The 16,279-nt window shown below is 36.7% G+C and overlaps 2 protein-coding genes across 8 annotated transcripts; one reads left to right on the top strand and one right to left on the bottom strand.

The window, feature by feature from the left end:
* Nucleotides 1-1,301: 1,301 nt before the first annotated feature.
* LOC113771872 (protein FAR1-RELATED SEQUENCE 5-like) lies at nt 1,302-5,675 on the bottom strand. Its single transcript, XM_027316421.1, has 6 exons — nt 3,558-5,675; nt 3,354-3,434; nt 3,115-3,186; nt 1,683-1,790; nt 1,501-1,569; nt 1,302-1,373 (listed from the first exon to the last, which is right to left on the bottom strand). Exons 1-6 carry the CDS (start codon nt 5,673-5,675, stop codon nt 1,302-1,304), a joined length of 2,520 nt encoding a protein of 839 aa, XP_027172222.1.
* Nucleotides 5,676-7,623: 1,948 nt separating this feature from the next.
* LOC113769935 lies at nt 7,624-12,975 on the top strand. 7 transcript variants are annotated; one of them, XR_003468355.1, is made up of 9 exons: nt 7,624-7,847; nt 8,301-9,672; nt 9,770-9,842; nt 10,335-10,472; nt 11,506-11,561; nt 11,737-11,790; nt 11,914-12,115; nt 12,203-12,223; nt 12,585-12,975. XR_003468355.1 is itself a non-coding variant. In XM_027314258.1 (7 exons), the coding sequence occupies exons 2-7, from the start codon at nt 8,507-8,509 to the stop codon at nt 11,963-11,965; spliced, it is 1,539 nt and encodes a 512-aa protein (XP_027170059.1). In that variant the 5' UTR covers nt 7,624-7,847; nt 8,301-8,506; the 3' UTR covers nt 11,966-12,975. The 7 variants fall into 7 exon arrangements, 3 of the variants coding, with proteins under 3 accessions (XP_027170059.1, XP_027170061.1, XP_027170062.1); XR_003468354.1 differs by lacking the exon at nt 12,203-12,223; XR_003468353.1 differs by having other exon boundaries at nt 11,914-12,223.
* Nucleotides 12,976-16,279: the final 3,304 nt, after the last annotated feature.

Below are 16,279 nucleotides of genomic sequence, written 5' to 3'. Positions count from 1 at the left end.
TTGACCATGAACCCATATGGGAGCCAGTTCGTGAGCGAAGAATGGAATTAGAGGTATTTTGTCGCTGGCATGGCATCCGAATCCCCAGAACAAGGTCAGCGGATCTTGTTATAGAACCACAAGCCAATGATGCAAGTGTATTACACAGACTACAGCGAGAAGTTATGCAGATGGAACGTAGGCTTCACAGGTTCCACGAGATCCAGGCCGTAAAAAGACATGGTATGGTTCAACACATTTTAGCAGATCCCATGCTTATATCGGACCCGGACCTATCTGACTTTACTGAATCAAGCGACGATGACTTTCAAAGGTACATACCCCACTGTTTAATGCATGACGGCGTTCCCAGGTGTTGTATGGGATATAACTGATAACAAGGGATGTAGTCCAATGTTCATCGGGGTAGCGATAAAACTATACTCATTATAATCTCTACTCAAACAAATTGCTTAACATATTTGGATATTAATCATGCCTGTTAAACAGTCGTAACTAGTTGTAACGTAACAGTAACATATCCCTTACTGGTTGTAACCCATTTTGTACTGTTCGTTCTTCCTTTTTGTGACATTGTAAACTTTCATTTTAACGTTACAAATTAATTCTCCAAGGAATCATTTTCTTATGCGCACCTATTACCAACATTTCGTAGTTGACCTGGTTTGACCATAATTCAATTAACCTAAAAACTTGTAATACCAATTGATGTGTCTGTGATACATCATGTCAATGGGGCGCTAAATTCGTCAATCGATACAAAACAAATGGCCTAAATGATAATGTTTTAATAAAAATAGCCCAATAATAATTCGAATTTAGCATCGTAACAAAATCAAGACAATTTATACTTTAGACTGTGTTATCTTATACATCGTACCTTTGCCGGTGCGATCTATGCCAATAATTATGGCCATTAAGGTATGCAATTGAATGTAGTAGAATGGTATACATATCACGCCAGCCATTCAACTGTTATGGTCGATTTAGTGAAAAATATCCGATCACAAAAAACACGTTCAATTCTATTGTAAAATTGTTACTTCAATTTTCTACCAACTTTATAATTTCCTAACAATTTTATATAACCCAATACAAACTATTGATGATTACTACCACTAGATGTGATTACAATTGTAATCCACTTGTCTAAATTTGAAAAGAGTGAAATATCAATGCTGCCTGTACAACCTCGTCAATAAGTTGTAACACCCTACTAACTGCTTGTAACACGTACATATGCAGTATTCCTAAGTTGGGATAACCACTCTAATGTCTCGTTCGCAAAATATAGTTACACATCATTCATCAATCTCATTCTCGGGGGCGGCGACGTCAGCGCGAAGTTGCAATCCCTGGGTGTTATTTCTTCCCTGAAATGCGTAACGATGGTAAATCAGCAATATTATTAATGAACCATACGATTAATGATATACGATATCCAAGTCTCCAATTAACAACAGTACACAAATATGTGCTGTAACGATAAAAGTTTATCACCTGGGGTGAAGGTGCAAATACATGATATGCATCAACATCACAGTGTGTTAAAAGTGCTGCACGCTCCTCCTACATTACATAGTATAAGTAATCGACTGTCAACAAATCATTACCAATCCCTATATTGCTCACTTAAAAAGTTAAATTGGACTAGACATTATAATAAAAATGATATATCAGACCATTAAGACATCTCTTACAGAGTTATACTTGGAAAAAATAGAAAATCTGGGATGCATCCATTCTGTAGGGACACTTCTAGGAGGCCCCTGATTAGCCAAACGGTGACCCTTCGAATAATAAAAAATAATATGTTATTAAAGCGAGCATACGTTAACTACATAATTTGCATGATTTGACAGCTTTCAGGTGCCCACCATTACAATACTATAAAAAAAGGGTTAATATCAGAAACCTCCCTTGAGATTTCTTCTAATCACACCTAGAATCCTTCATATTTTCGAAATCACATTTAGCACCCCTGGAATGACAACTTTGGTATCATTGTCCGCCGAGTCATTATTTTTGTTCCACTGTTACCCGCAATGGTGAACTCTATTTATGTAGACTTAATTTCGGAAACCTCCCTTGAGGTTTTCCCTAAATTATGTAAAATTATTATGTAATTATGTAATATTTTTTGTACAAAGTGTAATTCTAATTGAACTATGTGTAAAATTTATCAACACAAATACGATTATTACATATTGGACTCATATGTACACTAACAACTTATCAGACTTCTATTGTAACGATGTACAAGAAATTTACATAAAATTACAAAATGTTCAAAAAATGTTACACGATTTAGGGATGGTTGATCTAACAATTGTTCCTATCCCACTCCCTAATATTAAATAGCTATAGAGTTTCCAGTGATGTTGACTTTTGGCAATGGGCATAGTGCCATTGTCAAAATTGCAATTTCTAAGTGAATAATAACATAATCTAAAAGATGTTTAAAGATGATGGGAATTCATGAGTATATAGCATTAGCAATCCATTTTTACTTGATAATAGGGCATTGCAGTATTAATAACTTACAAACTCCATTCGATTAGGATGCACAAAAAGCTATTTATACGATTCCATTTTCATAAAAATGGAAGAGCAAGTTTATTTACAACTACAATCACATATTGAAACTATTGCTGCCATTATTAGAATCCATAGTCACATTTTTTTTATCACCGTTCAGATCAATGTAACATTTTTTAAACAATGTGTAACTTTATGTGAATTATTTGTAAAACTTAATAACAGAAACACAATCTATTATAAAGATGTACAACAAGCTTACATAAAATTACAAAATGTTCAAAACATGTTACACTGCTTAAGAACGATTTTGTAGTGTTACAAAAGTTGGAGGGATGTGAGTTACATAAATAGAGTTCACAAGGAGGGTAAAAGTGGAACAAAAATAATGAGGGGCTGATAATGATACCAAAGTTGTCATTTCAGGGGTGCTAAGTGTGATTTCGAAAACATGAGGGGTTCTAGGTGTGATTAGAAGAAACCTCAAGGGAGGTTTCTGATACTAACCCTAAAAAAAAGGTAGCTCTACTACACGAATAAGAAGGTCTTTATTTTAACTACTAAATATATACATACCGTTTCACTTTCATCGATATTCGGAGCAATAGCGTTTGGAGGGCCATTCACTGTCTGGCTCATTGAATGCGTCTACGAGTTTCGTATGGACCAAATCATTGTATAAGACAGTCAAAATAGGTATATCAGGAGGGATGACAGCCGTAACAACATTATCACACAATGTAAGATCAATGTAACTATTGATGCTGTTAGAAACATCCAAATAAAAGCAACGGTCATGTCCGTTTTATACTAACCGAAACAGAGTCAGTAGATGAACGACATCCCATAAACATGTATTCCTCAATTGAAACCGATGTCGGCTCCGATTCTGAGGCCTACAGTATTGACACGGCAATAATATTATTTCATCATGAATGATACCTAAACTTTAGTTAATAGCATAACGATAACTTAGTTTTAGCATAAATGTTCCCCGAGTACCAAAATTTGATCCATACCGTAGTCTGTGTAGTCCTTGATAATCTAGATTTTCTTTTTACTCTGTCAAATTTATCGATCCAACTTCGCATCACTCTACTTTTCTTCCCACCACCTCGTTTTTTAATGCCTCTTGCGACTACTGCCTCCCCCATTTCATTCACAATTTCAATTTTATCCCGTTCCTCCATATTCAGATTTTTTTGATTTTGCAAAGGTTGTTCTTCACTTTCTGAGAGGAGGAGCTCAACTCTCTTTGCCAAATCGGATATGACAGTGATTGCTACTTTGCTGGTGTCCTCCGACATTGCTGCTCGAGTTGCGACCTTAATCATGGCTGGAGCGAGCTCCCGATAACGAGTTGAAATCATTATTTTAGGATCAGCCACAACTTCCCGTCTTCGCCGATCAAAACAGTCTCCAGCCCGAGCTCTTTTTGTCCATCGCCTCTTAATGTATTCAGGAGGAATTATTTTTATGCCCACAGTATCAAACACCTTCAACGCGTGCCCACATAAAATGCCTTCATTCTCGTATTTTTTGCAACTACAACGTACACTTAGATCATTCCGATTGAATACCACTATTCTTTCAGGTCCTCCATCATACCTCATGACCGCAAACTCCACAATCATCGCTGCATCTTGCTGTCTCAATATAACCATAGCTGTTGACTCGCCATATTCATTTTGGAATGCAACAAATACGGTTGGTGAATACGTCTCTGATGCATGCACGAGCATAGGTGTTTGCCTTAACCCGACCATGGGGAGCTTTTGCCTCATTTCATATTCTGCGATCAGTTCATTATGTCTCTTTTCATCAACCACCCGATTGAAATGTCTAAAGAACTGCACAAGGTCATGATCCAGTTTCAAATGATTTTTAATTGCTGCATTTAGGCTTTCGCTGAGTTGGGTGCTTCGCATTCCAGCGGTCCATCTTTCTTTCATCATGCACCTTGCCCATTTATCACGAATTCTATACAATCCGGAGAGCCATTCATTATTTTCAAGATCGTGTTTCTTCACCATCGCCTCCCACACCCTATTGAATTGTTCCACTTCTTCAAACTCATACATGCATGCACCAAACATGTATGGAAGATCACTATTTTCCTTGTAGTGATTGCCAAGATGTTTCATAAAATTACGCCTTATGTGAAACGTACATAGACCGTGAAATGTTTCAGGCATAACAACTGAAAGAGCGGCTGCCATAGCATGATCTTGGTCGGTTAGTATGGTACTTGGACGCTTTCCGCACATTGCTTCTAGAAATGTACCAAACACCCATTTGAAAGAATCTATAGTCTCATCATACATAAGGGCAGCACCGAATATCACAATTTGCCTATGTTGGTTAAAACCCACAAACACTCCAAGTGGCCGGTATTCTTTATTTGTTTTGTAGGTTGTATCGAATGTGACTACGTCTCCAAAAAATTTGTAGTCAATTAACATTCCTGCATCAGCCCAAAAGATATTCGTTATCTGCTCTTCACAGTCCAACTGTACGGCATGAAAAAATGATGGATTCTCGAGTGTTTGCTCTTGAAAATAATTCAGCATGCTACCTGCTTCTCCATATTTCAAACTCCTTTCCCGTCGAGTACGAAGATATCGTTTCAGGTCTTCCCGAGTATATCCCACATTTCCCATCCCACCTGCCTCCTTTCCCATAAGTTCATGACTCTGTTTCAATGAAAGCCCAGCGTCCTCGCTTATTTCAGCTTGGAATCCTTGAGCCTCGCTCACTTTTCTTTGTGATGGCATCATGTGCGCACATTGAACAATGTGCAACTCATGGTTATGCTCTAAGACAATGTCATGCACACGGTACTTCATTGTTCCTCTAAACAACACGATAACCATTTTAGCTCCACACCCTGTTTTCGTCGGCGCTCGTGTCCTCTTTGGCATCACATCACCTTCGTACTTGCGCTTTACACCTTCCTTGCAGCAACTATATCTCCTAGACGTGGTCACGCCGTCTTTGTCTTTATTCAGATAGTCTTTACGTACACTAAAACCCATTTTAAAGGCATATTTGTTGTAAAACTGGTACGCATCCTCTTCGCTGTTGAACTCCATTCCTAATTCAGGGGTCCCATCTTCTGCCAATTTGCTGCAATCCATTACTTCTGATCCTGTCAATTATGCATCAAACACCCTAATTTGTAACACTTCATGAACAGTATGTACATAAACGACAACATATATGTATATTACCATTCATATTGTGTTATGAATCATACATTACTCATATACCAAATTCTATTATTACGCTATCAATATGATTAATGATTCACATCACCTTACTTTTACTCTAAGACAATCTGTGTACAAATACAACTCCATGTACACTAACTTATACGGATTGTAATGTATTGGTCACACGATGTAAGTCTATTTTAACTGTATGTACATCCACGCTGGTGATTATATTTTGATTCTAAATTCTTTAGCTCACTGGACCTTATGTCATTCGTTAATGACAACCGCATAAAATAGACTAAATAGTCTTTGTCTTTATTTAAATAGTCTTTGCGTACACTAAATCCCATTTTAAAGGCATATTTGTTGTAAAACTTGTACGCATCCTCTTCCATGTTGAACTCCATTCCTAACTCATGAGTCCCATCTTCTGCCAATTTCTCTACAATTCATTACTTCTGCTCCTACCAATTATGCATCCAACACCATAATTTACAATAGTTCATGAATAGTATGTATGTAAACGACAACATAAGTGTGTATTACCGTTTACAATATGTTATGTTACACACATTACTCGTAAACCAAATTCTATTAATACTCCCATTGATATGATTAATGATTCACATCACTTTACTTTTACTCTAGTACAATGGCATTATCTATGTACAAATATAACTCCATGTATACTAAGTTATACGGACTGTAATGTATTTTTCACTCCATGTAAGTCTATTTTAACTATATGTACATCCACTCTGGTGATTATATTTAGGTTCTAGGTACTTTGTTTCATTGGACGTTATGTAATTCGTTACTGACAATCGCCTAAGCCAATTCCTGTGCATTTTCTACTATTTCTACATTTTCAGGGCCAAACAAGCATTTTTTACTCATTCTAATACATTTCTTACATCATGTAATTTACTTACAAAACTAGGTACATCTATTTATTATTCACATATATCTTTTCCTCTGCTTTTCCTAGGTCAAACCCCAGACCTCCATTTTATACACACTGCATACTCAACAGAGGGGCAAACTAAGATTGCGTGATGACCATGGACCAATACTAGTGGATGCACAAAGATTGTAATAGGGTGGTTATAACCTGTAACTTATCTACAACAGCATGTACATTCATTCACTTGTTAAATAGTTCATCACTGCAAAACTGCACGCTCACACACACACATACAGTACACATTGACTATTGTTCTATTATCTTCATATTATGTCTTTACTGAATCTAACATTCAGAAAAGTTGCTGGTATAAGATTCACAAAGTTGTTGATATGGTTGAATCACGTTACCTTGGCCCGTTGAGAGCTTTTTGTTTCACCGAATGCCCTTATGCACAGTTGCTTCTGCTATTAAGTTGCACAAAAAATGGTGGGCAACGTCAGATAATGAATTTCCTCTTTAATTCGCTTCTACCTTGCCGACTGTCTTCCCCGCATTGCTCATACAATTTCTGAAGAGATCGTTGGCCTTCTTTTACAGCATTCTAACTGTTTGCCTTCTTCCTTCTTCTTCTGATGCCATAACCCAACTCTCTCCACCTAATTTCACGTCAGCCAAGCAACAATGACATACCCAGCTTGCTTTCTTCTCTCGATTTTGTTTTGTGCGGCTAATTCAAATTTTCAACTTCATTTTCAAAATTTCAAATCTTCCGTTTAGACGAAACGGAGTCCGTCAATCTTATTTTTTTTCTTTCGTCAAACGGTGACGTTTTTTTCCTTCAACACAACCAGTTGACGTGGCTTATTTTGCTCCATTCCTTTCTTTCTGTGAGGGGACCGTTCAGGAGCGGTCCTTCTGAGGACCGCTCCTGCCCCGTATCCTCCGCTGCCCCTTTCATTTCACTGTTCCATTACCGAATGAGGAAATAGCTAGTAGCCCACACGAGAATTCAAGAAGGCTCAGAATAAAATCCCCAATCTCAAAGTTCACCCTGAATTGGACTGACAACTCCGAGAATCCCCAGTCGACGGCAGCTAGCGGGCGCTCAAAGCTTCAGTCTTCTGACTTCCATTGGTGCAAGCTGCCTTCAAAATTTCACGGGAAATCTGTATCAAAATCTGTAATTTGTATGCTCTATGTATCTATGAAATGTACGTAGTTTGTTATGTGGCGTCCCATGTTACTGGAAATTGTGCTTCAAAGGATGTACTTTGTTCTGGCTGGCGAAAATGTCACCCGTGCCGATTGAATTATTTTTGTTTTCCTTCTTCTTCTTTTTTTCATTTTTTTCCTTGCATGAAAGCGAGTAAATTTTAAAACTTGAAGTTTTTAAAAGTTTCACAGCACAATTGAACAAATATGCCATCCTTTTTTTTAAAAAAAAAAAAATTTTAAGTTTCAAAGTTTCTCTGGCTTGCTTACTTAAAGTTGTTGGGCAATTTTTTTCTCTTTTTCAGATTTTGTGCTACCAATTTATGTTTTTTTTTTTATTAATTGTTGGGTTTTAAGTCTCCTGATTTGTTTTGTTTCCATCTTGCTGGCATGTACTGCTTGTGAAATTTCACTGTGCTTTTTTGCAGCTCTTTACCTCAAAATGATTGCGGTTGGATTGCGGGGTGGCATAATTTCTGTTCATGGAGCTAATTGCTATGTTTTAGCCTTTAGGATGATTTTGTCCAATGCGGTTGCTCTTTGCTCTTAAACATTAGTGGGAACATTGTTGTTTTTGCTCACATGTTACTTCAGTTGGGCGAGAAGGGAGATTTCCAAAAAAGATTGTGAGGCAATGGGTTGGTCAGAAAAGGATTTATGTATAAAATGTGATAAAGGAGGGAAGGTGTTGGTCTGCAGAGATAGTAGATGTCCCATTGTTGTTCATGAGAAGTGCCTTGGATTTCCAGCTAAATTTGATGAAATGGGCAGGTTTTATTGCCCATATTGCGTGTATAGGCGAGCCATTGAAGAAGCGCATCAAGCAAGGGAAAAGGCTTTGTCAAAAAAGAAAGCTTTATCAAAATTCTTGGACACAAAAATGACAAATGCGGAATGGCAAACACAAAAAACTGAAATATCAAAAGGGAAGGAGTTGAGTCAGTTACCAGGTGTAGATAGCACAGGTAGCTTGAATAGTGGGAGTAGACCAGACAAGATCAATGTCCATAATCATACTGCTCGACTTGTGGAAGATCAAAATGAAGGCAGATTTGCTCCTGAATGTAGCAGACTTGTTTTGCTATCTAAAGAAACTGGTGAATCTATTCGTGGTGATCAAAATGATGTTTTGTGCAGTAACACAAGTGATATTGGAGGATCAAGTGATTGCAATTGCCGCATTGTTGTGGTTGGGCATCGAACTGAGTCAGGACCTATAGTTGCCTCTGGTAATGAATGTGTATCTTCTGACAGAGAGGAGACAATAAAACGGTTTGAAATGGTGGAAATTGGGAATAAGGTTCAATTACATTCTCAATGGCAACAAGATGATTTCCGCGGTAAAGTTGTTGATGATCAGCTAGATGACAAAAACTTGAGGGAGTCCCCTGCAGTAGAAAATCACGGAATGGAAAACCATCTCTCTCCTGAAGCCAAAAGGGTTGGCAGAGATGGAGATATGTTGCGCGAATATGATGGCAGACTTGTTGGTGAAGAAGTAGAGAAGGAAAAGGTGCTAGAAAGTCCTGCAATTTCACCCAGTCACCCTGCATTGGAGATGCATTTACAAGAGAAAAGAGCCGGTCAAACTAGTGATTCAATATGCAAAGACTCCAATGCTGCATCAACTGGCAAGGCTTCTAAACAAAATGATAAAAGAAAAGAACAAAATGCAGAAGCTACTTGCTTCAGGAAATTGTCTCAAAATTCAGCTTCACATCATAGAGCTAGTTTAGATCAGTTTGAGAAGATTCATGCATGCAGCAAGTTGAGAAAACTTAACAAACCTGCACCTCAATGGTAACTACTCAATAGGCTCGAGTCTGCTTCTGTGAATTCTCTTAGAATCATTTATTTGCATTTATTGTGTTTTTTTACCTTGATTTTTCTTTTTCAGCTCCATGATCTTGTGTCCCAATGCAAGGCGTAAAAGTTTACCATGGACAGATGCAGAGGAGGAGATGCTCAAGGTACAAATTATTGCCTTTAGATTTTGCTTTGTACAGCTTCATTACATTAAATGCTTCTAACCGTGAGAAATTATCCGCAAATCTCTAGAGCTTGTGAAGCTTATGTTAAGTTGGAAAATTTGATTCATTCCACAATCCCTTATAGTTAGAACAGGGCATTCTTGCCTTCCATGGAACAAGTCACCTTGAGCAGTTCCTCTTGACACAGAATTCCTGGTCAGGGAAGAAATTATAATCCCATAAGATTTGATCTTCAATATGCTGCTGTTTTGAATTCCTCCATATTCTTTTTGTGAAGAATATCTTTTACAGGTTGGGTGGTTTCATGATTTTGCAGCTTTTTTCCACAATTTGCTCTTAGTTTAATGGTAATTAGGGTAAATTTATATGTGATTGGTGCAATACTGAATTATCCATACTACTTACTTTTTTGGGATCACCAAACCTTAATGTGGAATTTATACATCTATAATCACTAATTCTTGCCAACAGGAAGGAGTTGAAAAATTCTCAACCGACAGGAACAAGAATATACCTTGGAGGAAAATACTGGAATTTGGCCGGCATGTCTTTGATGGTAGTCGTACACCAGTTGATCTCAAGGATAAATGGAGGAACATATTGGCCAAAGTAAGATAAATGGTTAAAAGGGAAGCAACCTGTGATTGAGTAACAAGTAGATAAAGAATGGCTCTGGGCACATGTTTGCTTAGACATGTCCCTAAAAGTTAGGTGCATGAATGTTCTTCCTCGGAATTTGTCAGTTGAATGCACATCATTGTTTTTCTTTATTTTATTTTTTTAATCTGCCAATGATCAGGATGGGTCAGTTGGCTCTTAGATGAGTTTAAACAGAACCTTTGTTTAAACAGGTCCTGCTTTTTCTGTTAGCACTCTCTCTCTCTCTCTTATAGGAGCTTTTGAAGATTTGAAGTTCTCTCTCACCATACCTTTTTGGACATTTTGTGACATTTACCATTCGAAATCTTGGAACACATTTTTTCAAAATAAGGACTACATAGTATTGAAATGGCAATAGAAGAAAAACTCTGGGAAATAGGATGAGGTGCCCAATTACTTTATGCCAGAGATGGAGCTCTTACTGGAAAAGTTAAAAGATATCACGCCATATGTCCATACTAGAAGTGAATGAGTTCAGATAGCAATTACAAACATTATTGTTAGAACTAGAATGTACAACAAAGTGCTTTGGGATCCATTGACATGAAAAGGCAGTGCAGAGGTCTATATGGATTACTTGATCAAAAGTAAATTTCTGACTTATACAGTGATAACCTGTTCAATCACCACAATAGTAAATAATAAACCATTAGCGCATAATTCCTGTATAAAGCATATGTATAGTTCTAGAACATTATCTCATTTTAGAGAGTTGAAAGCTTAACAAACAAAGCATGTCATTATCGAGTAATCAGCATAGAAGTATCCATGCGTATAATATTCATGATTAGTTGTCATCTTAGTGAGAATCCTCATGTGCGTGCATTGTTGTTTGTAGTTTGCACATGTTTTAGGTGGATATGCTACTTATGCTAATTGTCTACATATCATGTCCTAGCACATTGAGCAGGATGACATTTCTCATGTTTCCAGTTATAGGAAGACATGATTAGATATGTTTGGTATTTTCCATTAAATGCAGAAGCAACGTGGAATTAACCGTAACTCTTCGTGTTTTCTTTTCACTATCTTGGCCAGGTATGTTGGAAAGTCTTGCAACTTCCAAATGCTAGTCAACACATAAATCAGCAATAATAACATGTTTCAGCAAATTTTGTATGAATTTAATGTTCTATCCCTACTGCTTATAACCACTATTTGGGATGTTGCTTAGTTTTATGACTGAGTAGGACAAAATTTCTTTTAATTCAAGTTGTGCAGGTAACTTCATGCATCCTATCAATGTCAGAGGATATGACACTTTTTGGTAAGAGTAGTTTTTGTTCCTTCTTTATCAGAAATTAAGTGCATGACAAAATAAACTCCTTTTGATCTTGGTCATCTGTATTTGTGGAATAGATTTTAACAAAACCCCCCTCTTTTTCTCCAGCGCCAAAGTCAATAAATGCTGCATGGAGAAAACTGAATCTGGAGGCAGCTGAGATTGACTGATTCCTTGTGTTAATAAATCACTTGATGATTAGCAGTGCTTGAAGAGACACTTCGAAATTCATGAACTTCTATGAAGATAGGTCTTCTTTCCTCTAAGTGTATGGCATGCCGAGAAAACCAGAAAAGGATGAGAGAATTTTGTAAGTTTGCTGCTACTTATTTTCTGATTATAACTTTTGTTATGATGTCAATGAACTCTGAGCGTCTACTTGGCAAAGCAAGATCAGCCAGCAGCTTGGCAATTCAAGGTGCTCTTTCTTGTTCCTTATATTTTTCTGATCAAGAGTGCATTTTGTCAAATACTTGCATAATCACGTTCGTCCTCTGCTTCGGTTTTTATCCTTCATAGAAGAAGCATTTGTAGACAGAAATTATTGTTGCCCTTAGTTGTTTGGGAAGCTGATGGAAATTTCTACGCCAAAGTTTACCACTCCTTTTGTTTTAGTTAATTCTAAGTGGAATATCAAATAAATAGGACTTCAATGGTATCCCCGATTAAATAGTACTTCTTAAATAGATACATTATTTTAAAACTAAAAACTCCTTCTGGCTTTATAGCCCTCTGGGATAAATATTTCATGTTGCCTCTTTTTGTTTGTCATGTAACAGGAACTCTTGCCCACCCTCGCATGGCAAGGGAAGGTCCAGGAGGCGCTAATCCTGCTCCATTACCAAATGTCGACCATCATGTGAATGGATAAGATGTTAGCAAAACGCCAGATTGCAACCATTCTTCTCTTTTTCTTTCTTTTGGGGGAGGAGGCGGAGTTGTTGGTGAGGCACCATTTTCAATCTTGAAAGTCTCTGTAAGGTTCTGCAGGGAATGGTTCCTGGAGAAAACACTCCTGCAGAACTCAAAAAATTGTATACGTCTCCCTTTTTCAACTCTGTTGTGCATTTTCCTTGGGAGTACATGTTCGTCCACACACCCTCAATTGTTCAGTTTGTCGATTTAATCAGACTTGTTAGTTGATACACCCGTGCAGGTAGTGAAATATTGACTGATAACATTTTCAAAAATATATATATATACATATATATGCTGTTTCTGAATCCTGGCCAAGGGCAATTAAACAATTTGCGTTGTGTCAAACAAACAACTAAATGAAGAAACCAATCAAACTAACATAATAAAATTTGTTCCTTTTTGTAGGTAGTATTGTTCATGCGACTAGAATGACGATTCTAGCACGCAAAAACGGGAGCAATCTTGTTCATCCATTCAATAAAAATGAAACCATCGTTGCTTCCATAAAATTATTTGTGAACTCAGCATTTTGTTCCTTCGGTTAAAACTTTTGCATGCATGATCATCCGCTCATTCTCCCTGCATGTTTTGAACATTTGTTGAAGGCAAAAGCATTATCTGAACTGTGAATTACAAGTCTACAAATGGAAAAGTAAAAGAAAGGCTATTGATGAAATTGACGGCCATGCTGATGGAGGCGGTGCAAGGATGGTGGAAGAAGAAGATTTAATGGTGTTGGCATCGGTCAGCTGTTGATAAGAGGAAGGGCAAGGTCAATTCCACCTCCATTCTTGATGTAGACATTTGGGACGGTAGAAGATCCAGAGGCCAACTCCATAATATCCATGGTTCAAAGTCGCGGTCGCGGTTGCGATCACGGCCCGAACCGTTCCACATCAATCTCGACATATTGGTCGTGAGACGCAAATTTTTAAAATATTTAATATTCTAAAAATTGTAAAAAATATGATAAACAAAAATAATTAAAAAATTAGTAAAAATAATAAAAATTCGAGTTGACTCGGGATGACTCGAAGTGATTCGGCCGTTTCAACCCTTCACGGTGACGTTTCGGCGAGTCAAGTATCTCGGAATCGTATCGTCTTGGTATCGTATCAGAGGGTCGGAAACGGTGACAACGCGGTTGAGTCGTCTCAGACTCGGCCGATTCAGTCTTTGAACCATGATCATGGAGTCCCATTAATTCAAGTTTCACGGCTTGGGACCAAGTCATGTTCACTGCTGAGCTTCTTCCAAAGCATTTCAGGCACAATAATTTCTCAAGCTTTGTCAACCAGCTTGACAACTATGCCAGTACTTTCTTTGACTGCAGTAATGTGCTACCATTTTATCTTTCCAAAGTTTCTTACCTAACTTATATGTTCTAGGGTGTCAGAAACATTAGCTCGACTTTGATTAGACTTGTCATTATGCTAATTTATGTTTTACTTTGAACAAACAGTTACACCCTCTAGTTAGGTAAGTTGAAATTAGCATTTGATTATTTGCATGTTCTAATGCCTAAGTATAATATGCCGTACTAGAGAGCTTGCATGGTATCCCATAATGATTTTCTTTCACGAAGTTGAACTTTATCTTCATGTATCAACCTTAATTCTCAGATTTTGTAATTATTCATGCGACAAGATCATTTTTGTTTGTGAATGTTTTGTAGGGATTCAAAAAGATCAGTTGGGAGAGATTTGAATATACAAATCCACGGTTTCAGGCTGGCAAGAAGCATTGGCTGAAAAATGTCCAACGAAAGAACTAACATATCTCAACATCAAATCGCTCAGCAACAAGATTCATTCGGACTTTCAGATGATTTCTTCAAGAATGGAACTGAGGAACAACTGGTTACACTGATGACTGAACAGAATAGCTTAAAGCTGGAAATTCAGAAGCTTAGTCAACAACAAATAGAAATGGAGAATAAATGTGGCAGAACGAAAGAGAGGTTTAAAGCCGACGAAGGGAAAAAAGAAGACGTGGTTACAGAACTGCTTATTCGGCAATTTATCCAGAATTCAAGAGGGAAAATAGATGTAAGGAGCAATGAAACAACGAAAAAGCGAAAACTACGCACTTCTGTATCAGGGGAGCTTGTATGTGATGAGGAGGATGGTTCCAGGCAAAATTTTGACAGGAAGGAACAAGTTGAACGAGATGGACAATCATCCTCTCCTCCAATGATTTAGGCATCTTTAATCAAGAATTGAAAACAACTTCAGCTACAGGAAATGCTGACAATTGTCTTCTGGAAGAAAATATTGGAGAATGATTCAGACCCTGAAAATGTTTTGGCAAGAAAAGCAATCATATCATCACTAGAATTTCTTTTTTGACTTATTACGAATTTATATAAATATAAATAATTTAAATACAAAAATTAACAACAATCCTAGATGTTCATCTATATTAACTTTAAAAAATTAATGTATTCTAAATGTTCAATTATTTACTAATTTTTAAAATTGTGTTTACATATTTTCAGTATAATATGATATTTTACATCAAATCATGTACCCCATATCAAAAACTTGATAGATATTCTTTTTTTCTACAAATATTCTTTTAGATAATATAATTTTTATAATGACCATAAATCGAGAACCATATATTCAAATTTAATTAAGTAGAAAAATCCAACAATTCATTTTTCTTCATCAATAAATATTCAGTTTCCAACAATATTAGTAAACATGTCAGTATAATAGTTAATTCTCTTTTTTACACTAAGTTAATTCAAAATTAAGGGAATAAATGATGAATAATTTGAATACTAATCAACGGTATGATTGTGAAAGGAAGTAATTTGGGATATGTAAGATTTCAATAATTGTGATTTGAAAAAGGTTTTACTATAGTTTTATATGTAATAATTTGATAGAAAGCAGAATCATTAAGATAAGATTGGTTGATTTTTAAAACAATAGCTTTAAGATAAGATTAGTTAGTTTTTAAAGTTATTTTAAAATTAAAGATAATTTTTAAACATATAATATAATCCAATTAGGATTTAATGTGGGTAAAACCCAAGTGATCCGTTACCCGTTAATTCTCTTCAATTAGGCATGCCACCACATAGGAGTGAGAAACAACTCTGATTAAAAAGAGTTATTTTCATATATATATTCCGAGGTCATAATGAAATAGGACTGTTGGAGAACCTAATTGCCTCCAATACTCTTATGGAAGTGAAAAGTCAGTGCAAAGCCTCTTGACAGCAATGTGAATGAAGTGGCAATCCCAAACTCTGCACCTCAAGGAGGAGGTAGAGGCCAAATCACTTTGCATTCATTGAAATTGCAACTTATTGCTTAGTTGACGCAGTCACACCATCCATTTCAGGAATGGTATAAAACATTGAAAAGTTAATTCATCATTGTCGCATTAGCCCCAGTTGACCGCTGCTTGATGTTATTACTTTAGAAAAATAACTTTTTTGGACTAAATCAACTTCGAGGACATTTCATAGTTGTTATAGGTTAAATTGGGATTTGGGGCAGGGACGGTCATCAGTATGACCGTCCCTGCACGGTTAAAAATTTGT

This window comes from Coffea eugenioides, chromosome 5 (genome assembly GCF_003713205.1).
Source record: "Coffea eugenioides isolate CCC68of chromosome 5, Ceug_1.0, whole genome shotgun sequence".
In the NCBI taxonomy this organism is placed as follows: Eukaryota; Viridiplantae; Streptophyta; class Magnoliopsida; order Gentianales; family Rubiaceae; genus Coffea; species Coffea eugenioides.
Note: the sequence above shows the minus strand (reverse complement) of the source record. Positions and strands in the feature narration are given on the sequence as shown.